The 22,628-nt window shown below is 41.2% G+C and overlaps 1 protein-coding gene across 2 annotated transcripts in view; it reads right to left on the minus strand.

Moving 5' to 3' along the window:
• Positions 1–258: 258 nt before the first annotated feature.
• Positions 259–22,628, minus strand: part of LPGAT1 (lysophosphatidylglycerol acyltransferase 1) — a 57,189-nt gene continuing 34,819 nt past the window's right edge. For both annotated transcript variants that reach the window (XM_087717751.1, XM_087717752.1), the window contains exons 7-9: positions 16,577–16,703; positions 3,134–3,240; positions 259–2,074 (exon numbers count right to left, since the gene is read on the minus strand). In XM_087717751.1, the coding sequence (XP_087573877.1) occupies positions 1,923–2,074; positions 3,134–3,240; positions 16,577–16,703 (386 nt within the window). In that variant the 3' untranslated portion in view covers positions 259–1,922. The remainder of the gene's footprint in view (positions 2,075–3,133; positions 3,241–16,576; positions 16,704–22,628) is intronic.

Here is a 22,628-nt window from a genome sequence, read left to right on the forward strand (position 1 = left end):
ATTGATCATGTTTCAAAAATAGTTAAAGTGTACCTTAATACTCACAGCTAAATGACACACTAATGGTCTACTGTATGTCATTATAATGATGTTGAAAATATACATTATCCTAGAGTGAACTATGACTGTTGCCATAATACATAATAAAAGGTATTCTAGTTTAAAATTAGTATTATTTGCATATTATGGCATTTATATAGATAATATAAAAATTTTTGGTTCTATTTCTACCCCATTCAAAACAAAAGATAAATATAGTGTGGTTTTATATTTTTATTTTATATACTACTCACCAAAGCTGGTTCTCATGAAATTTGGGGAAACAAAAACAGAACAAAAACAGAAGAATATATATCTCAAACTCAGCACAGACAACTGTTATTGGTTTGACTTTGCTCTTAGAAAAAAGGTTACAGTCCAGAAAAGACAACATTTGGTAATTAGTGTACAGGCCTGAACGTGTAAATTAGAAACTGGTTTCTAGGAATGGTTTTGTATTATAATGATGCAGTCATACAGTATTTATGTCAAGCATTCAAAGAATGATAATAACACAGAATTCTTCAAAATTATTATAAAACTGTAATGTGATCACCTGGAACCCTGTTATAGTGCCAAACTGCCTCTTCAGTTAAACTCCATATCACAGTGACATATTTCAACAAGATGATAAATTTAGTAATGCCCTTTACAGTTCAGAGAATTTTACAACAGCTCTGGATTATAAAGCAGATTATCTTCCTTTTTTTGTTTTGTTCAATGACTAGGTATTCTGTTTGGTGATGAAGCTAACTTCCTCTTATTTTTCCTATAAGCAAAGCATCTAGGTGCTTGGCATGTATGTACACACACTGTCCCACACAAATTTCCAGTGCTTTTTTTTTCTCAGATGAAAATAAAGGCCTCTCTGAAGATTAAAAATTACAAAAAAAAAAACCAAAACCATTTTGCCAAATCTATGGCAACTCGTGTATTGCAATGCTGAAAATCCAGACTTTTCTGAACTGCTAATAGCCCTCCAAAATACTAGTTCTTAGAAACAGCATCTACATTTCTGTCTAGCTATGCTCCTTATCACTTTTTAAAAGTGCATCTTGAGAAAGAAAGAAAAAAAGAAAGAAAAAAGAGAAAGAAAGAAAAAAGAAAGAAAGACAAAATGCATTCTATAATAACAACAGGAAACAGATTAATGACATTCCATTTCTGAAGCACCCTTTCAAGAGGATATTCACAAGAGGTTCAAATGACAAAAACATGGTAAAAATAGATTGGTCTATGAGGTATGCACAATTTTTTCAACACTTTGTGACACCGCAAGTCTTTTTGCAGTATACTTTTCCTTTTCTTGTTTTACAATACAAGATCTCTCAGTATTCAAAAGATTTTTTTAAAGGAAAAAAGCTACTAAACAGATATCATGGGGCAGTCACAATACCATAGCCAGGGCTGTGAATTATGTTAAACAGATCCAGCATAATTAATTACAATACAATTTGAGTTGTGCAGATGAAGGATCTCTACCACAAGACTTGCAGTACAGACTACTGAAGAAAGAGTTGCTGAAGATTTGGAGTTTTAACTACAGTGTTGAATACTACCGGTGATAAAAGCATTCTCTGCTACAGATATTCACCTCTGATGGCTGCATAACTGAATTTCCTGTTAAAATGCTGAATTTGCTGACATAGGTATGCTGAAGTCACCCCTTTTAAAAATATGGATAATTCTTAAAATATATCATTCGGTCACTATATTGTTGATCCTTTCTTCTAGTGGAGCTTAAAATCCTCCCCCAAAAGGAGAGAAAGTCCATCCAGTATGCTCCTTTCTACTGGCATATTCATATTTGAACACATAACATGATGCATTCTGTAAAGTACCCAAGTTCCTCATTGTGTCCTTGTGTCCCATTCATTCACCTTTTAAAACAGGCATTCATAAAAATACTGAAGAATGCAGTACCACATACCACCTGACAAAAATGCAAATAACTGTACAAGAACTAGCCACAAATTGCTAAGAGTCATCTCTCGGGAAACAACTTCGGTTTGTCCTTGCAGAGGAGGGAATGTTCCTGAAACAGAAAAAAAACCCCACCATTTTGTGAGAAGTTCAATTTACCTTTCTAAATTTTTTTCTCTATATCATGGAATTAACAAGAACTCGGGGCACACCGGATAAAACCCTGGCTTTATTTTATGATCATCAATATATTAGGAAGCAGTTGTGTTTCTTATCTACAAACATTTCCCTATCTGGAGTAATTATTGTTTATATATCTTAGTAATGTTTATTCCACTAATTAGCTTCACCAATGTTTTGATTTCTTATGAAATCCTAGTCAAGCAATGGAAAATGAATGTAACTTTGTTTAATTTCTGTTTGGGTAAGCATTGGGGTTTAGCTTCAACTCTGATTAACATCAGAACTGAATTCCTTGACCTTGAGATAGGATTTCCTTTTCAAAGAACCCACATAAACAAAGGAATCAGAGTATCTTCAATAATTTTGCTTATCAAGAGACTGTTTTGCTCACAAAGCAAGACACTGCATCAAATCTAAACGGAAGGGCTATATATATATAGTTTAAAAGATTCTCTTTGAATTTTTCTAAAATTAAAGAAGCAAATATGTCAGCATTTCTGCAATGAAACAGTGTGGTGAACTAGTATTTAAATGTAAGATTAATGTATTATATGCATTTATTTGAACAATAACATTGTTCAATAACTCACTCATCAAGTGTCATTGTCTCTTAACAAAACTTTAAAAGTTCATGGCAATAGGAGAGATACAGGACAATTTTCAATAACTGCTATTTTTCTAGTCACCTGAACCTTTTTTTAGACAAATCTACAAACTATGAAATAACTCGTGGTTTCTACTATAGATTTCTTCTTTGTTCCATGATTAGGCGTCAACAAAAGTCTAATGGACATCAAAGATTTATTATACAAAATCTTTAATGTCCATGTTACAAGTATATATTATCTCAAGAAAGGAGACTAACCCAAGGATGTATCCATTGCGTGGTAGACCAACAAAATGAGAATATAAATATCAGTGTATCAGTACAACAACACCTACATTGATTAAGAAATTGGTGGTGTTGGTGTTAGACAATTCTTAGTACCTGTCTTGTAAAAGTGTGACAAAAGTCCCTCCTTTTCAACGAACCGTTGATATAACCAAACAGTGAGTGCTTCAGGATCAATGGGTACATCCTTAATTGGAAAAGTTCTGCATTTAAAAAAAATACAGAATTAGATATATGAAATGTTTTTATTTTTTAAGATAATTTCATTTTTTCTTTGAACTCCATCAGGATTTAGTAAGTTTCAATTTTTACACAGCTTATTTTTAAAAAAAAAACAATCTATAATATTTATTTATTTAAGAGAAAAATAGACATTAATTCTGGATTTCAGTTCAAACTCTAGCATCTGTCTTATATTTCATTAAAAGCTGCATTTTATTCCTTCAGAGACCTCTACATTTTGTAAACAAAAAAAAAGTAATTTAAATCTTGTACTAAATATCTCATCTGGATTCTGAAAAAGAGAATCAACAATTAAATATTCAGAGATATGAATATGCAATACATATATAAGGGCTGATAATTCTAGCTCTGATTTTATTTTCTATTTACCTCAGTCTTTGAAGACAAATCCTATAAAAGAAAAATTAACATATACAATACTATCTCTACCTAGTGCTTCCATGTGTGGCTTACATTGTACAATTGCTATGATTCAATCATGGTGAAACATGAAAAAATTATGCCATTTGCTACTTGTGATCTGCTCTGTTTCCTATCACATTTTTCTTTTACTTTTCTTGACAATGATATGATGGAATAGCTACTTAATTTTATTTAAATTCAAAATCTGAGAAGCTCTCAGCCTGAAAGCACCAACCTCTTTCCAGTATTATATACAATGTCTCTTAAATTATCTAATATTAATTTTGTTTTATTTTGTTGAGAGCATCCTGGCTCTGCAAATCTGGGTTCTTGCATGCATTATGCACAGTCTTATGGCTTTTTATTTCCTGTCTCAGAAAGGCTCATCACTAGGATATTGTTGCAATAAGCCCAAAACCAGAAATGCAGGATTTATGCTAAAAAAGAAATAAGCCCTCAAGAGAAAGTTTAGGAAAATCAATATTTAGATGAATGGAATCAACTAAATCAAGCTAACATATAAAGAGATAAGGAATATTTACAATGTTATCTTATTAGAAAAATTCTCATAGATTTGAAAATGAAAGATGTGTTCCTTTTGGCATCTGCTATTCCCAAATTGACCTCTCTTGATTTATGGGAGATGCATTACTCTCTCTTTTTGTTTTACAGTATTGCTTTATTCCTCCATTTTGATTTCCTGAAGATAAGCAGGCTGGGAAGTAACTGAGATTTATTATATTAATTTGAGATCCTTAATCTATGAATATATATGCTTACATCATCTGCTGCTTATATATTAGTCTCTCCTGTCTTTCTGATAGGCAGACAGACCCTATATCTGGTGGGGTCTCTCTCAATATCCTTTGGAAGGAGTCCCACTAGCATGTGTTGTTTAATAACCACTTCAATAAGCCTTGATTATTTGTTTTGGGTCCTGCATTTTGATTTCAAACAAGTAAAACATATTCCTTCCTTCTGTCATCAGTTTATTGAATCTTCAACCTACAAATCAATGATTTCCTCTTTATTGCCAAGTAAATACCTAAGAGTGAAAAAAAAACCTTCCATGCAATAAAAATCCAAGGTTTTTTTTAGATGTTACCATAATAGCATAGTCTTCAGAGAAACATTTATTGCCCTAGCCTAGTTGTTGTTGTTAGTTGTAAAGTCGTGTCCGACCAATCTTGACCCCATGGACAACATTCCTCCAGACCTTCCTGTCCTCTACCATCCTCTGGAGTCCATTTAAGCTCATGCCTACTGCTTCGGTGACTCCATCCAGCTACCTCATTCTCTGTCGTCCCCTTCTTCTTTTGCCATCAATCTTACCCAGCATTAGGCTTTTCTCCAGTGACTCCTTCCTTCTCATTGTATTTGAGTTTCCTAGCCTAGTACAAGAAAGCTAATTCACTGAATGAAATATTTTCTATTCATTTGAACCAATACATATCTGTTTTAATAATTTCACTGCCAATTTCAGATTCTCATCATCCTTGCCAGGAAGATACAGAAAGGTCATGAAGTAGCTGCTTCTGTTAGTAACGCATGTGCCTCTGGGCTTCTCTTATGCAAGCCTACTGAGCACCAGTCTTCTGTTAATAGTATGAACTGGTGATCTAAGATTTAGGCATTCAGAAACATCTTTCATAATAAGAACCTGTTTGTACTGTCCTTTCTGTTGGTATGATTCTTTATCTCTAAAGCCTTTCTACTTACAATACAATTCAAGATGCTGAAAAGTATCGTGTTTTCCCCGAAATTACCACATGTCCTGATAATAAGGCCATGCCATATTTTTCCTGTGGGCAAAAATATACGCTCTCCCCCAATAGTAAGCCCCCTGGACAACCCCCCTCTCCAGTCAGGCAGAGCGCCACTCACCAACCTAGCGATATCCTGAAGGCGCAAAGCTGCAGGAGCCGGGGGAGGGGGGGCAAAGGTGCTCAAATTGCTTGACACCTTTGGGATACAGCTAGGTTGGTGGGTGGCGCTGTGCCCAGCTGGAATGGGGGGTTGTCGGGCAGCTGCTCTGGCGAGCAGCCGCCCAGCAACGCCCCTTTCAAGCTGGGCAGAGCGCCACTCACCGACCCAGTAATATCCCAAAGGCACTAAGCCACGTGGCGCTCTGTCCGGCTGGAAAGAGAGGTTGCGCGAGCACTTGCTCTGCCCCCAACTTGCGTGCCTCCCAGCCTCAACATGCCATGGCCCAGCTCTCCCTGCAGGGCCAGGGCCTCGCTGCCGCTACATCCCTGCTACAGCCACCGCCATGCTCTGAACATAACCGGCTTCCAAACTCCAGAGATCCGACTACCCTCTATGGTTGTGGGCTGGCTGTTGGAAGATTCTGGTGGGACAGAGAGTTTTCCCGCAGCCAGATTACAAATTGGAATTGGAATTTACTTTATTTGTATGCCGCCATTTTCCCTGAGGGGACTCAGGGCGGCTCACAATTCAAGGGAGGGGGGAAAACAAACAAATTACAGAACAAAAAGACCATACACTACTAAAAACACAACAATCATACCATTCGGAGTGGGGCTGCAAGTCTTTAGCCCCAAGTCTGTCAGAACAGCCAGGTTTTAAGGGCTCTGCGGAAGGCCTGGAGGGTGGTGAGGGTACAAATCTCCACGGGGAGTTCGTTCCACAGGGTCGGAGCAGCCACAGAGAAGGCCCTCCTCCGGGTAGTCGCCAGTCGGCACTGGGTGGCTGATGGAATTCGGAGGAGGCCTAGTCTGTGGGATCTTATTGGTCTAGTGGAGGTAATTGGCAGCAGGCGGTCTCTCAAGTATCCAGATCCAATACCATGAAGGGCTTTGTAGGTGACAACTAGCACCTTGAAGCGAATCCGGAGACCAACAGGCAGCCAGTGCAGCTCGCGGAGGATAGGTGTTACATGGGTGAAACGAGGCGCACCCACGATCGCTCACGCAGCCGCATTCTGGACAAGCTGAAGTCGCCGAATACTCTTCAAGGGTAGCCCCATGTAGAGCACGTTGCAGTACTCCAGCCTAGAGGTCACAAGGGCACGAGTGACTGTTGTGAGAGCCTCCCGATTCAGGTAGGGGCGCAACTGGTGAACCAGGCGAACCTGGGCAAATGCCCCCCTGGTCACAGCTGACAAATGGTGTTCAAAAGTCAGCTGTGGGTCCAGGAGGACTCCCAAGTTGCGGACCCTATCTGAGGGGCGTACAATTTGACCCCCCAGCCTGAGAGATGGAACACTTGGCCAATTAGTGGGAGGGAAGCACAGCAGCCACTCGGTCTTATCTGGATTGAGAACAAGCTTGTTAACCCCCATCCAGTCCCTAACAGCCTCCAGGTCCTGGCTCATCACATCCATCGCTTCATTGAGTTGGCACGGGGCGGACAGATACAACTGTGTATCGTCCACATACTGGTGGTATTTTATCCCGTGCCGTCGAATGATCTCACCCAGCGGTTTCATGTAGATATTAAAGAGGAGGGGGGACAGGACCAAACCCTGTGGCACCCCATACAACATAGAGCATAGTCCCAGAGCCGCCGCTGCCGGAAGACTTGGCAGTGGATCTCCGGAATTTGGAAGCCAGTTATGCTCGGAGCATGACAGTGGCAGCATGGCAGCAACGGTGCCCCGGCCCTGCAGGGAGAGCTGACACAGGACATGGTGAGGCTGGGAGGCACATGAGCTGGGGCTGAACAGACGCTCACGCAACCTTCCTTTCCAGCTGGGCAGAGCGCCATGCGGCTTAGTGCCTTTGAGATATTACTAGGTCGATGAGTGGCGCTCTGCCTGGCTAAAAAGGGGGATTGCCAGGCAGCTGCTCATGAGCGTGGTCACCTCATGGCGGCTTTGTTGCGCTGCTGCGACAGCGCAACACAGCAGTTTGTCCCTGACGCTGTGCCCGGCTCTTCGGGCGCCTGCTCGCAAGAGAGCAGCCACCCTGCAACCCCAAACCAATAAGCCCCCTCCCGATAATAACACCCAAGCAACATTTGGGGGGGGGGGGTCAAAAGAAAATAAGACCCTGTCTTATTTTTGGGGAAACACTGTAGTTCAAATTATAGAATACTACATTATTGCATACTGTGTTATAGTCCAGATGTATCCCATTTTGGGGGGCAGTTCTAATCATAGATTTGAATGTACCATTTATCTATTAAAATAGATTACAGGAATCGCAATAAAAGCATTCTCATGTTAGAAATGTTTTTAACACAAAATCACAGAATTGGGACATAACTAATATAGAGTGTTTTTGTTCATTGAGCAAATAACAAGGTTGCACGTTTACTCATAATACAGCATCATATTTTGCTATTTAATAAACACAACTCTGAGTTTGCTGCTATGCCAGGAACACTGCAGTTAATGGTTTAGGAACCTTTATGGGCGGGCACTGTGAACTAAGAAACTTTGGAACCCTCTGTTGTAGGATAAATAACCAAATCTTGAAAACTTGCTGGTGCTTCCATTACACCAAAAAGAATCAAAGTGGAATTATTTTAAGTCTCTTTCCCATACTTCCTCCTTTCCCAGGGCTCAGTAGTTTACTGATTCTTAATAGCTTTCCTAATAGCTCTTGTACAATCTTGACAAAACTATCTCTGCACTCTTCTATAAAAAGGGACATGGAGTCGGGAGACAACTAAGGGTCCACCTCAGTGTTATCTACAGATGTCACACTGGGACCATATATCATAAAACACCTAATGACTGTATTGCAAATACTGTAAGCTCCATTTACTTATTTTTAATGGCTAGTTCTATACAGTCATGATAAGTTTTGATTAACTACAATTTCAAGGTCCTATTCACATATATTGTTACTAAGCCAAGATATATATTTGATATCTTTCTATGTGATTTATTTTTAAGAACTTTGAATTGGTTTCTATTAAATTTCATCGGTTGTTTTCAGACCACATCTCTTGCCTTAGCTAACCAATGTAATTGAATGCTACTGCAATTTTCTAGAACATTAAGTTATGTCACCCAATTCAAATTATTAAAGAATGTGTTAAACAGTATGTGACCAAAAATGAATTCTGTAATACCATCTGGAGTTTACTCCAATTTATTTCCAGATAATGAAGCAGCTTAAAGAATGAATATATGAAAATAAATAATAAAAATCAATCAAACCACTACAACACCATTTGGGTTATATAATCTTATTCATCTCAATCTGAAGAACCATGATTTTATAGGTCTCTGAAAACAGTGCATATTGAGAGGAGGGAGAGGATAACTGGATATTTAGGGAAAAAATTGCCCCAAAGGAGGGGGTCTATTTCTAAGAAGAATTCTATAAAATCCCTGAAAAATGCATCTCCTTGTTGGTGGGAATCTCAGTAGGGCTTCTCTCCCATTTTTCACTGGACAGGAAAATTCAATTTAGAGAAGGTAGTCAGTGAGATACACAATTTGACAAAGAACTTTGTAATTAGCACTGACTGAATTTTCAAGTCAGTTTAATTGATGTGCCACCACCCTACATTCAATCAGCTTGCTAATCAGGATAACATGGAAACTATAAAGACAGGATGGATACACATACACACAAATCACCTTTATTATAATAAATATATAATTATTAAGTTAAATGCTATTGAAGTCTATAGCACTAACAAAAGAAAGCTTGTTCAGAATATCTGATCTCATAAGACTTATTCTTCATAAATCAAGAATTAATCACAATTAATTGTTGACTCCAATTAATGACAGCATTTCTTGGAGGTGTTTTCTTATTTAATAGTTTATAATCTGCTTTAAAATGTTTCAAAGATTTAGTGTGAGACTGACTGCAGAATAATTCTATAATACCTTATTTTTCCTATTTTTAATGACAGGAACATTTGCTGTTTTCCATCATGTAAAACTTTTAAGTATTCATCAAGATTTCTCACAAATAACAGACATATGTTGCAATATATTATACCATGATTCAGTATTACATAAACTTCCTAAAATAAATCTGCACAAAAGATTTGGACCTTCTCCCTCTCCTCCACTCTTATGGGGAAGAATGACAGTTGGTCTTACCTGAACTGTTATTTTAACAGGTGTTTGCAGGATGGGCCAGAAATGGTATTATCACAGCCAATTGGCCTCGAGACTGGGTTGAAGCTGAAGCCACGCCTCTGGGCTCCTCTCCTCTGACTCCAGTTTCAATGCAGTATGCGCTCCCGAGATCCTGAAAACAAGTCACAAAGGAGACACCTCCACCCCCCAATACTGTCTATCTAACCTAGGGTGGGAACTCGCCCATCCTGCAAACACCTCTTAAAATAACAGTTCAGGTAAGACCAACTGTCATTTTCCAGAGTGAGTTTGCAGGATGGTTCAGAGATGGGACATACCCAAGTTTCGTCCCAAGGGTGGGCCATCACTTATCCGACAGGACCTGTTGCACGACCCTGTGGCCGAACACCGCATCGGAAGATACGAAGGCATCCAGCCTGTAGTGCCGGATGAAGGGCGACGGGGATGCCCACGTCGCTGCCCTCCAGATGTCTTCTATAGGGGCCTGGGAGGCCCAGGCCGCCGAGGTGGCCGCACTCCTAGTGGAGTGGGCCGTGATGCCGGCCAGAACCGGCAAGTTCTTGCCTTGCAGACGAGGGCAATGGCCAGACAGCTCCACCGGCTAATGGTGGACGGGGAGACCCTCTTCCCTAGCAATGAGGGTTGGAAGGATACAAACAGAGCCTCAGACCTATGAAACTCTGCCGTCCGTAAATCCGTAAGGCCCTTCTTACATCTAAACAATGCCACCTGTACTCCTGCTCCCTGGTCAGGTCTGGGCAGAAGTCCAGAACCACCTCCTGCGCCCGGTGGAAGACCGTGTTTACCTATGGCAGGAAGCCGGGTCCAGGCATAGCACTACCCTGTTATTGTGAAATGTGCATAGATCCTCCCTGGAGGAGAGAGCCTCCAGCTCCGGGACTTGCCTAGTCGAGGTGATAGCCACCAGGAACACAACCTTACAAGTGAGGAGCTTCCGGTTAACCGGAGTGGTTCAAAAGCCTTGGCCATAAGGGCCCGTTGCACCGTGGGAAGGTGCCACATAGGAAACCTATGGACTGGTGGTGGATGAAGATGCCCCCCCCCTTTGAGGAACCTCTTAACGAAGGGCAAATGAGGTAGCGAAGTGGGCCCCTCCCCAGGTAGCACCGTGGCCAGTGCCGCCAACTGTCTTCTAACCGTGGCTAGAGATAGGCCCTTGTCCAGACCCTCCTGGAGGAAATCCAGGACTTGAGGGACTGTGCCCCTGGAGGGGGTCACGTGGGCGGCCTGGCACCAGGAGATAAATATCTCCCTAGTGGAATCGTAAATCCTGTTGGTTGACTGTCTGCAGGAGGCCTCGATGGTTCTGATCATCTTTTGGGACAGGGGGGCGCCTCTCAGGCGCTCCCGCTCAACCTCCACATGGCCAGTTGGAGCCACTGTGGATCTGGATGAACCAACTTCCCCTGTAGCAATCTCACCTCCCCCTGGGGAATCCTCCACGGTCTCCCTGCCGACAGACTCAGCAGGTCCGCGAACCAAGCCCGCCTGAGCCAGCAGGGGGCCACTAGGATTATTTCGGCCTGCTCTCTGACTATCTTCTGGATGACCCCGGGAAAGAGAGGTAGGGGGGAAAAGATTACAGCAGCCGGACCAGCCACTTGGAGTGAAGGGCGTTGACCCCCTCCGTTCCCCGAGCTGGGAACCGAGAGAAGAATCGCGGCAGCTGAGCGTTGGACAGAGTGGTGAACAGGTCCACCACCGGTCTCCCAAATCTCCTGCAGATCCTCTGGAAGAGCTCCTTGGACAGACTCCACTTTCCATTGTCTACCGTCTCACGGCTCAGCCAGTGCACCTGATGGTTGTCGACGCTGGTGATGTGTTCCGCTCAGATGAAGCGCAGGTGTTTCTCCGCCCAGTATCCCAGCGACATTGCCTTGGTGTGCAATGCTCTGGATCGTGTGCCCCGTTGATTGATGTGCGCCTTTGCTGCAATGTTCTCTGTTAAGATGAGGACGTGATGACCTTCTACTGAGGTTTGGAACTGTCGTAGGGCAAGATGGACTGCCCGAAGCTCCAGCCAATTTATGTTGTGTTGAAGGTCGTTCTTTGACCACCGGCCCTGTGCCAGCTGGGAGCCTAGGGTCACCCACCAACCGACAGGCTGGCGTCTGTTGTCACTATGAGGCACTCTTGTTCCCTGAATTCGCAGCCCTTGAGCAAAGCTAGGGACATCCACCAGTTGAGAGACATCAGCACCTGTGGTGTCGCTGGTACTTTGAGCGTCGAGTTACTGGAATCGGCCCTCTGATATGGCAGCAGCCTCCATTGGAGCATCCTGGCATGTAGTCGCGCCCATGGGACCACTTTGATGCATGAGATGAACTTTCCCAGCAAGCTGGAAGGAAGGGCTACAGGAACACAACAATCCTTCTGGATCTGGTTAATTAACTTCAACAAGCTGGACCTGCGATCCGGGGAAAGAAACACTTGGCCCAACCGGGAATCAATCACCGTCCCCAGGTGTTAGGATTCGGGTGGATGGGGAGAGAGTACTCTCAAAATTAATCGAGAACCCTAAGCCCTGGAGGGTGTCAATGACCTGCTGGAGGTCTAATCTAATCTGAGCAGGAGATGTCCCTTGGACAAGGATGTCAGCCAGGTAACAGAAAAGCCTGATGGGAATCTTCCTCAGATGGGCGGCCGCTACTGCTAACACCTTGGTAAAGGTCCTGGGGGCCGAAGCCAACCCAGGCGTCTGCGAACAGAGCTAGGCGGCCGCCAATGGGTGGGGTCGTGGGCGACTGACTTGCCCCGGCGGAAGGGGTGACTACCCCCTCCTCGAAAGGGCCACTTGCCCTGAGACTGGAAGTGGGGTCTGTCCCTACTGAATCCCCTGTCAGATGGCCTATCCACCCTGCCCCCTGGGTACCTGCTCTAGTGGGTGTCCTGTTCCTATGGTTGCTGTGCTGACCTGCGATAATAGGGCGCGGACCTCTGCTCCATCTTCTTGGTCGATGTTGGAAACGCCTTCTTCTTGTTCTTATCCTCCACCAGGATGGGGTCAAGGGAAGTCCCAAAGAGGGAACCCTCCGTGTAGGCAACTGTCACTAGTTGCCACTTCGCCTTGTTGTCTGCCTGCCAGCCACGGAGCCACAGGAGGTGATCCGACGGACGATGCCATAGCCCTGGAAGCAACCTTCATGGAGTTTAAGGTAGCATCAGCTGAGAACTGAGCAACCGCCACTAACTTGTTGATGTCCTGGTGTAGGCATACGTCCTTCGGTGGAATGTGCACCTGAATCTGCTCCATCCAAAGGATGGCCATATAGTTGAAAAACAAGGTGGAAGCCACCACCTTAATGACCCAAGCCGACGACTGGAAGGTCTTCCTGAGGATCATCTCTGCCTTTCTGTCCTCTGCCTTCAGGTTGTCTGCCACATCTTTGGGTACCAGCGATGCTGGGATGGCCAAAGCCACCATCGGCGGATCCACCAAAGACATCTGCAATGCTTGGGAGAAATCTGGTTTGATGTTATAGAACCGTCTGTCATTGCTGCCTGGGGTGGGGAAGGCCCCAGGGGTCTCCCACTGTCTCTTAACGACTTCCAGGAATAGGTCGGGAGCAGGAATCTCCTCCTTAACTACTTTTGGCTTGGAATAGACCATGCCCTGGGGCTTCCTTGCTGGCTCACCTTCCTTGGCCCCCTCACCCCCCCCCCCCCGAGCTGAGCAGTGGCACGCGCCTTGCGTGGGGAGACCGGAACAAGTTAGGAGGGAACAGGCTCCAGTTCCTTCTCATCCTCAGAAAGATCCGGGTCACGCTGCGCTTTGTCCCCCAGGACAGACCCCTCACTTGCCAAGGACTGGGATCTAGGGGGGCAGACTGCCTGGGAAGGGCCCCGTGGCTGGGCTGATGAAGAGCTGGGGACCTTGACCTCGCCATGAGAGGCAGAGCGAGGCACCTGGCGCTACATGCTTGCAGCCACACCAGATGCAATGGCTCTTTCAATGAGGTTCTGAAGGCCCACAGGCAGGTCCTCCATATCCAAGGAATCCCAGCTGGCTGCCCCAGGCACCTGACTATGGCTGGGAGTAGGTTCCAGGGTTGGCCTGGATGGATCTCTACCTCCCAGCTGAGTCTCTAGGGATAGAAACCCTGGCTGGTTATCTATTTGTCAAAATCCTCCATGGAAAGGGGAGGGGGATGGGCACACACACCCCTGCACTCCCTCAAGGAATCTGCTGACCTAGGGGGATAATCCTGCCTGGAAGGGCCCCCTAGGCATGACCTGGACCTGGAGGGAAAGAGACTGATCCTGCCCTGCAGAGTCCTCAACCTCTCTGCCCTGGAGAAAGTTCTCACCAAGGCCCCGTGCCTCCTAGCTTCGTCTCTTTGGCTGGCACGGGAAGGGTGAGTGTCAGCCGAGGCTTTAAGCCTCCTGGAAGAGGCAGTGGGACACTGCCTGGTGAAGGTCCCCTCCCCAAGAGACATGGGGGGAGGAGATCTACCCGCCATCATGCAACTACTTACAACCACTCCTCGTGCTTCCTGCGATTCGCTCCTCACCCCCACCTCCGCAGCTAAAATGGCAAGGTCCTCCTTTTGCCGCGCCCTCCGAATTTTAAAACATGAGATGTGTTTCAGGGTTGCTGCGGCTTCTCAGGGAGTCTGCTGCTGCTGCGCCCCAGCCGCCTCTGCCGCTCCTGGGGCTTCCACGCGACCCACACGCTCTTCTGTGCTCTTTTAATGCTGCTGCAGCAAGGCACACTCTTTTAGGCTTCTGGGCTGGAAACCAGAGCCCTTTAGCCCACACCGGCGCCGATCTGCCCTCTTAAGGCTCCACATGGTTGCCAGCCAAAATGACCACTGGGACAGCGACCCAGCCACCGGAGTCTCCAAACCTTGAGATTTCACCCTTGAATAGTCCCAGCTATCAGCAGGGACTTACTGGGAGGTGAAAGAAGGGTCTCTTTGTGAGAAGGAAGCAAGCTGAGTTGAGGATGGTCCAGAAAAGTTGAATCAGATCAGGAGTCAAGAATTTACAACCTCTCTTTGGCCAGACTGGATTGAAACTGGAGTAAGAGGAGAGGATCTCAGAGGAGTGGCTTCAGCTTCAACCCAGTCTCGAGGCCAATTGGCTGTGATAATACCATCTCTGGACCATCTTGCAAACTCACTCTGGAAAATGGCTTTTTCTACCACTTAATTTCATTTTATAGAATCCTAGCTTATTTCTTACTATTGTTTATCGCGTCTGCCTACTGTTGAAACATGGTTGCTTGAAATGGTGTTCTAAAATAGGGTTAATTGATTTTATAAGAATCTGCATAGCATACTATAAAAGCAAAATTGAAACTAAATGCTAGCAGAACCCTTCTGGATGCATAGGAAAAAAGTAGTAAGAGAAACAGAAGCCTCAAGTGAAGCGGTGATTCCTTCCAGCTCGTATAGGTAGCACTAAGAAAATCTTCCACAATTTGGTACTCTCCAAAACTGTTGAACTATAACTCACATTACTCCCACAGTTGTTAAATGAGTTGAATTAATTAAATCAAGTTGCTATATAGAGATATAAGGCCAAAGTCTTTCACTCATCCCATATAATTGCAATGATTGTTGTTGTTGTTGTTTGTGGTGACTTGGCATTCCCAAAATGCCCCCTCCTCTTGGGTTATGGGAGATATTTTCCTTCCTATTTTATCACCTTATTGCTTAGTAACCTGAGCTCATTTGCTTACAGTAACTTGAGGTCCTTCACCTACTACTTACATTAGTATCTGTTGTTTATGCATTAGTCTCTCCCACCTTTTAAAGATATAAATATGAGTGTCCACCAATAGGTTTAAAAAAACACTGCACTAAACCCTCTTTTTTTTATAGCAATAGCAGTAGACTTATATACCGCTTCATAGGGCTTTCAGCCCTCTCTAAGCGGTTTACAGAGAGTCAGCATATTGCCCCCAACAATCTGGGTCCTCATTTTACCCACCTCGGAAGGATGGAAGGCTGAGTCAACCCTGAGCCGGTGAGATTTGAACCGCTGAACTGCTGATCTAGCAGTAGCCTGCAGTGCTGCATTTAACCACTGCGCCACCTCGGCTCTTTTTATTTGCTTTGGTTCTTCACCGGATTTCACACCAAACACTGGCAGAAGGGTGATGGAACATGTAATCCTATATTTTACAACTGATCAGGAAGAAGAACACTATTATTTAATGTTAAGTACTAACCAGCCTATTTTTAAATTACTATTTTGTAAGTTGCAGAAACTGGCAGCATTGAAAACAAATTTAAAGAAAATAAAGAAATTCACTCTGTTCCATATTCTCCCCATATTTTTAAATTAGAAGAGACAAAATTAAAAAAGAAACACACCTAGAAATACAAATAATATTTTTTATTGGTAGTTCATTTCGGTTAAGGAGATTTGATTTACCATCATCACGAACTTTGTTGCTGTTGCAGTAAATATTAAATATGCAAGAAAAAGTGGCAGAAAGAGCTGTTCCAGGCAGGGTTTTAACTTTTTTGGGGGTCTTATTTTGTTTCATTCTTGTTTAATACTTATTTAACTCTTAGGAAGTTTTCTTTTTGTGTTTGCAAGCTTATCACAGATATCTTAAATATGTTTACTATTACATGTGCTAAAGCCTAATCATATATAAGGGGCTTCTCCCTCAAGCTCACTAATTTAGACTTGGAACTGTAATTTATAGCAACCAGGATTTAAAATATACTTTCCAGCATTTCCAAATGCAAAATTGCATGCTCAAAAAGTAAAACACTAACTCTAAAGCTGCTTATATTTCTACAGAATTGTATGTTCTGAGATGTCCCATTAGGAAAATTTCAAATCCAGGCCTGTTAAAATGAATTGAAGACAGAAAGTGCATTTCATACCTGTAATGTACATGAGTAATTGTTGGCCGCCTGTAGCCAAGAATCCATGTCTGAATGTCTATGGGCTCAGCTTTGGGATATGCAATAGTTGTATCTATCAGCCACTGAAGACCTTTTGATTTACTTTCTAAAAAAAGAAATTATAGAAGAAAGAAACCAAGAGAACAACACTTTTAATCACATGTATCGTAATTCTAATATAAAATTTCATTAATATTATCATTCTAATAATTCGTCCCTAAAATATACCAAATCCCACGTAATATATTCAAAATGTTTATTTCTTAACTTGGATAACAAAAGGAGAATTCTCTTAATCTGCCAACTGCTACCTACATATATTGATTATACTGATTAAATAGTAGATTAAATAGTACTGATTAAATATACCTAATTTTAATCAGTACTATACATCAAATACTGGATATAAAAAATGTCCTGATTTCTTAATAAGCCAAGTAATATATTATATGGTAGTTTATGTTTTTATTATTACATTATATTATTAAATTTGTTTGCTGCCCATCTTAAGGCAACTCTGTGTTAATGGAATTGTTCTAATATCAAACTTAAATAATAATAAAATAGTGGCTAAAATATTAATTTAAAAAATCCATGAGCACTAGAACACCATTATTTGGTGTTCTATCAACAAGTGAATGGCTAATAAGCCAAGCACTTAACTCAAGCTATAAATGCTAAGTGCTAAATGTATGTTTGTGTTTTCTTTCCAGGCAAAAGAACTGACACCAGGCCAATAAGTAACTTTAAAGTGCTTGCAATTTCTAGTATCACTAGCTTAGCTCTAAAATCTTATTTTCAGATCCAATTTCTACACAGGAATATAGGAAGTTTGATACTAAGAACTAGAACTTCCTTTCTCAATTCTGTTTGCGAGATAATTCTTGTTATTCTTTAATATGCATGGTCCTTTAGTAAATATGCCTTTGACACAGAGAACCCTTATGTTTAATAACTGTTTAGCACAAAGGTGATTAATGTAAGTGATACATTTCTTAATAACTATAATATTGTAATCTACATTCCACTTAAATCAGCATTTTCATTATCACCTATATGGTAATTAGACAGAAACCTTTACCTTTTACCTACATCACCTTGCAAGTCCTAGAAGGGTGGAGTTGACCCAGAACCTGTTGTTGACCCAGAGCCTGTTGTTGGGGAAGGTATGTGTTGCAATAAAGCATTGTATACAGGTTTGCTATGATGTGATGTGTCAAGTCCTTGGAGAGCAAAGAAGCGGGGCTATAAACATTCCTCAAATTGAATTTTTCATGAATATTCTTGTCATAACATGAGTATAGTTATTTCACTACACTAGTATTGTACCATTTAGATACAGTCCGATGCATATGGGAGGATAAAGCATGTTAATACAACTGATTTAATGCCTTAACAATAGCTACAAAATCATGTATTGTTATAGTTCAGAATAGATCTATTAATCTCATTTATCAAAATTGGAACTGTTACTGATTTTCTGAAAGCCTCTATTCTTGCAGTGCCCAATGACCAAATGCCTATTCAATACAAAAGCCAATACTGAACTCTCTGAGAGACTGGCTCGGCTGTACACATTTCAAAATGTTGGCAGTGGGTAGCAGCTGAACAATAAATTAGGAGGAGACAGACATTATGGGATTTGTGCAGAAATTAATTAAAATGCATTAAAAATTCTCACAGGGTTATACCTACTCTAATGTAAGTATTAAAACTATTTTAGAAACTTTACAAAATTACAAAAGTTAACTAAATAAAAATTAATATTAGGAAATATTATGAGGAAGGATATTCAGAAGTGGACTACTATTATTATCTGTGGTAAAAGTTCGAGATAATGCCAAATTGCAAGTGCCAAAACCAAGTTACATGCTCCTTTTTGATTTGCCATCAAGCCAGCTTTGATTTGATTTGCTCCAGCTTCTCTTGTCAATTTCCACCATTTGTTTTAGCATTTAGGTTGCTTTCTTCTGTTTCTTGGTCGTTTACAAGTTTCTTTTCACACTCATCCTTAACAACTTCTTTATTTCATTCCGCAGTTCCTTTGGCTTCCTAGCAATGAGGTTTAGGACTTCAAAGCAATTTATTAAGTTCTCCTTGAAAATGCTAGGTATATGATCAGTGGGGTAGTATAGAAATGGGCTGGTTTTAGCTAAATTTGGAACCTGCATAAAACAGTTTGTGATATAGTTAATTTGATTTATGTGTACGCTGGTGATGTAGGCATCATTTTAATTGTTTTGAAGAACTGATTAGACGACAGAAAAGAATGGCTTTCTCCTGCCTTCTTTCTATTTCCTAGGCCATGTAGTCCAACTACATTTTCCTTCCTACAATTTCCAACGTTGATATACCAGTTTCCAATCATAAGCAACATAAAACTATTAAAAAAACATTTAAAAAATTAGTTTGACCATAAAACTAAGCAACATCTTTTTCTTCTGCATCACTAGTAGATAATCTTCATATTGAAAGCGTTGTCTGCAAAATCTAATTGATTTTATCTGGTCACCACTGAATGTTCTGTTTCTAAGCACTTTCTTTGTTATGAAAGCAACACAATTTCTTTTGTTTTTCATAACCTGATCACTAAACAATATGTTCATCTTGGTTCCCATTATAAAACTGTGCTTGCATTTGGATTTTCTTTTCCTGCATAGTAATATCTTCAACTAGACATCCAGAAGGTTTTCATCTAGCCACATCCTAAAAACTATTAGTACTCTGAAAGATCCTCAGCAATTCCTCAGAAGCATGTTGAATGCCATCAGCATGAGAGACCCAGTAGCCAGTACTAAATCATCAGTCACTTTAACTTGTCTCTGTGATTTTATTAAAATACAGCAGTGGCTTACCATATGCCTTCACCCACATAATATGAAATTATGTCTTTGCTGTTGTCATCAGAGTAATAATCCAACCCCAGCATCTTCTTATGTTGCTGCTTCTTGATATAGCTTCCTGTTTGCTTTAGCTGGACAACTAGAATAACATTATCTTGGTTTAAACGCCTAAAATTTTTCACTTATTCTTTTCAGGAATAGCTTCCTGCCCTGCTATGATGAGACAGCACAGTAAGATGTGCTGAAGAGCCAAGGTGGCGCAGTGGTTAGGGTGCAGTACTGCAGGCCACTTTAGCTGACTGTGATCTGCAGTTCAGCGGTTCAAATCTCACCGGCTCAAGGTCGACTCAGCCTTCCATCCTTCCGAGATGGGTGAAATGAGGACCCGGACTGTGGGGGCAAGTTGCTGACTCAATTTGCTAAAAAAAAAATGTAAACCGCTTAGAGAGGGCTGAAAGCCCTATAAAGCGGTATATAAGTCTAATAAATAAATAAATAAATAAATAAATGTGAGGGTATAATATTGTTTAACTATTATTAAACATGGTAATGATAATAGTCTGAAAATATTGCCCACATTGCAAGCATCTTTCCTAACATTTTCCATACAGATACTTCAATAAATATGGCAGATAAAATCCAGAGATTAATTAGAGTTTCAGGAAAGAGCACAGTACTGGCTATATCTATTCAAAAAGCTATAGACACAAATGATTTCAATCAGAATAGAGCTGGAAGGGACCAACCCTCTGCTCAAGCAGGAGACTCTATACCATTTCAGATAGGTGGCTGTTCAGTCTTTTCTTAAAAACCTCAAGTGATGAAGCACCTACAACTTCTGAAGGCAAGCTGTTTCACTGGTTAATTGTCCTCAATGTTAGGAAGTTTCTCCTTAATTTCAGGTTGCTTCTGTCCTTGATTAGTTTCCATTCATTGTTTCTTGTCTTGTCTTCTGGTGCTTTGGAAAATAATTTGACCCCTCTTTATTGTGGCAGCCCTTCAAATACTGGAATATTGCTATCAAATCACTCCTAGTCCTTCTTTTCTCTGGACTGGCCATACCCAATTCCTACAACCTTTCTTCATATATTTTTGTCTCCAGGCCCTTAATGATCTTAGTTGCTCTTCTTTGTACTTTTCCCAAATCTCAACAACTTTTTTGTAATGTGGTAATGTGTATTATTTTTTTGGGTTGCTGCTACATACTGCTGGCTCATGTTTAAATGACTGTCCACTAGGATTCTAAGGGTCCTTCTCACAGTTACTGTTTTTAAGCTAGTTTTTTTCTAATCTATACTTGTACTTTTAGTATTCGTATTTGGTATTCATCCAAGTATTCATGTTATATGAAACTATAATTAAAGCACATTTGTGGGCTTTCAAAAACAGGACAAAGAACAGGCTGGGCAAGATTGCTACAACTGCTGTTGCTTCCATAATAGAGGCAGTCTTTGACTTACAACTGTAATTGAGCCTGGAAATCAAGAGTGTCATTAAGCAGGTCACCATGTGACTGCACTTGATTTTGTGACCATTTTTGCTGTGGTTAAGCAAATGATGCAATCATATATGCATTCCCACTTTGCAAGAAATCGGAAGTAAACACTGTTTTCCAGCAAAAAATATTGTAAATCAAAGTGATATGAGTGCTGGGCATTGCAAATGGCCCTAAATGTGGGCTGGTTGCCCAATCTTGTAGAAGATTTCTTTGACTCTTGAAATACATGATAATGGTGGGGGTGGGGGTGCAAGAGATAACCAATTCTGATGATACTAGAAACTAAGTTTTCTCTTTAGCAGTTATGATAGGTTTCAGCTGCAATCCCAGCCCATAAAGGACCTATAGTTCTGAATCGTCTAATGACATTTCAAGAAAAAGGAAAAACATAATCACTTATATTTAGATGCTCCTCAAGAAAAACTATAAATGAAGGGGCTAAAATGTTTAAAAGGCTCTCGGTTTTGTTACTTGAAGATAATACAAATTTGTATCTAGTTCAGAGACTGCTCCTAATAAGACTTTTATGGTTTTCAGAATTGCTCCTCTTGAGAATTCTCCAAGTTCTTGCTTCCTCTGAAAGCAACCAAATTAGTCTATAGAGATTTGAATGAAACCCTGCAGAGTGCAGTATGCATGTATCTATTTCTCTGAACAGGTCATTTCTCTCTCATGGCTTCTTGCAGTCAGAGGCTGCTGCCAAGAACAATAGTTTGCCTTAATATTTCATATGAATACACCATGAAGCACAGTTGCTTTCACTCAATGTGAATGCAAATCCTCACAGTACCAAGCTAAAAAAAAAAAAAGAACAGAAGAAAAAAATTTGCAATGCTAAATTACAGTTCAAGTATACTTAGTCACAGCGTATGCATATGTAGCAACAAAATAGAAAATGAATGCAAACATGCAATCTTTGGGAGTGGGAAAGAGAATTAAACAATACAGGTAGTCCTCGATTTACAACAGTTCATTTAGTGACTGTTTGAAGCTACAGAGGCACTGAAAAAAGGGACTTATAACCATCTTTCACACTTACAATCGTTGCAGCATCCCCAGGGTCATGGGAATTACACCCAGATGGTTGACAACTGACTCACATTTATGACGGTCGCAGTGCCACTGGGTCACGTGATCCCCTTTTGTGACCTTCTGATAAGCAAAGTCAATGGGGAAGCCAGATTCACTTAACAACCGTATTACTAATTTAAGAACCGCAGTGATTCACTAACAAATATGGCAAAAGTCGTAAAATGGGGCAAAACTCACTTAACAAATTTCTCAGCAACATAAATTTTGGGCTCAATTGTAGTTCATTAAGATGAGGACTACCTATATATCTGAATATCATCATTATCAACTGTTTATCATAGAGGCTTTGGAATACAGAAAAATAAGTGGATTTTGCAACCACCTATTAAATTCACTTACATAATAATTTATATACATGTAATGAAGTGTATAATTCAATTAAACTCCCACAGTTTAATATTGCATTTAATATAATACATATTTATTTGTTACAGTTATAATTGTTTTAGGTTTTTATGATGTACACCAACTAAAATCATGTGCTGAAATGGATGGCTGAAGAAATCAAATAAATAAATAAAATTAGAAATCTACAGAAGTATTATGAGTAGAAAAGCAACAAATGAGAAGACTTGTAGTATCATAATATATGAGGTCC

This window comes from Thamnophis sirtalis, unplaced genomic scaffold, assembly GCF_051295495.1.
Source record: "Thamnophis sirtalis isolate CommonGarterSnake01/CBP01778 unplaced genomic scaffold, rThaSir2_p1.2 scaffold_6, whole genome shotgun sequence".
Lineage (NCBI taxonomy): Eukaryota > Metazoa > Chordata > Lepidosauria > Squamata > Natricidae > Thamnophis > Thamnophis sirtalis.